Source organism: Trypanosoma equiperdum (genome assembly GCF_001457755.1).
Source record: "Trypanosoma equiperdum strain OVI genome assembly, contig: ctg_101, whole genome shotgun sequence".
Lineage (NCBI taxonomy): Eukaryota > Euglenozoa > Kinetoplastea > Trypanosomatida > Trypanosomatidae > Trypanosoma > Trypanosoma equiperdum.
In genome coordinates, this window is record NW_027122972.1 from 498 (window position 1) to 1,877 (window position 1,380).

The following is a 1,380-nucleotide window of genomic DNA, read 5'->3' on the forward strand; positions in this document are numbered from 1 at the left end:
GGCACCAGAAAACTTCCATAGTAAGCAAATTATGAAAATAGATTTAACGCGGCCGTCTGTCCACGTGATCCCTACCGAAACGGTAGTTTTCTTGGCCGTGGCGTCTCTAACGGTCGTAGCTCAGGCGAAAAAGCTCGAAGGAACGTCGTTTGTAGCAAGCACTTGCGACTATGTAATACTAATGACACAGTACACTAAAACTTGAGGCAGAATAGTCTGCTCCTTAACCACTCCTGCTCATAAAAAGAATTTATGATAAAAGATATTGTTATTAAGATGACCAATCCTTTTTTATCCTGGTACGCTTGTTCAGCGTGGATTAAAACCCCCAATATTAAGACAATAAAGAAGATAAAACACTTACGATAAGAACGTGCTGTGAACGTTCTCATCACACCTCCCGCGCTCCCTATCACAAGTTCCACTCTTTCTATAAGTCCGACGGCAAAACTGCTCTTCCCTTTGAGATACCATTCCCGGGACTCCCTAATGAAGCACCGTACTCCAAATGGGCCTCGATATCTCCCTCCGGCAAAACATGATCTATTAAACTTACTTCTTGCACAGAAACATCGGAGTGTGTGTTTCCATTTCTTATCACATGCGTAACCGTAGTGTTATCCAGACAGACATAAAGATTATCAAGCATGCTTCCCTGAAACGCTCTTAATGCCAACGTCACTGCTCTCGCCTTGGCCTGAGAGATTCAATGTGGAGGTTGTGCCCACTGGCCTCCTGAAGCCCATACTTCCCCGTTGTCCTTGAAAAGTGAAGCTCACCAACCGTGCATAGAAGAATCGGCAACCAATGTTTCAAAAGTTGGTTATTCCCTTGACGGCTTAACGTGTTTTTTTTCGATAAACTCGTTTAGCCACTCCTGCCCCATGCTGATGTCCCGAGGAAAAAGCCCTGCCATGTCTTTCTGCGCCAAGACACACCTGTTGAGCTTCGACAGGCGCAGTCTTACCATCTTTAAGAAAAAATAATGTCGGAACAGAGAACCTCGCCGTACCCATGCCGCATACATCATTCGGGACGTTATTTTATCTAGCTTGTCAACCGTCACCCTCTCAGTGGGATAGCCTCCCTGAGCTTCCGCACCGTTTTCTCGCTCAATGGCACCGTATTTGAACTGTGATCAAAATGCACTCCAATGAAATCATATAGTGCGGTGATGGACTTGCTTTTCCATGAAGTTGCGCCGCGCTGTAACATGTTTCTTCTAATCACCTTGTTCCATTAGTTTACAACTTCCCGTGGACTGCTAATGCGAATATTATCAATCCACACATGTACTTTTAGTGACGAAGGCGCTGCATATTCGGTTTTCACTACTGCAGAGTCCCCAGCCAATACCCGCGTGACCGTGTGTAAGATTTC

The 1,380-nt window shown here is 45.4% G+C and overlaps 1 pseudogene across 1 annotated transcript; it reads right to left on the reverse strand.

Annotated features, from left to right (window-relative positions):
- Positions 1-592: 592 nt before the first annotated feature.
- On the reverse strand, positions 593-1,215 carry TEOVI_000005000:pseudogene (annotated as a pseudogene). The gene is given in 2 exon segments: positions 593-1,069; positions 1,072-1,215. Coding segments are annotated over 2 exon segments (621 nt in total).
- Positions 1,216-1,380: the final 165 nt, after the last annotated feature.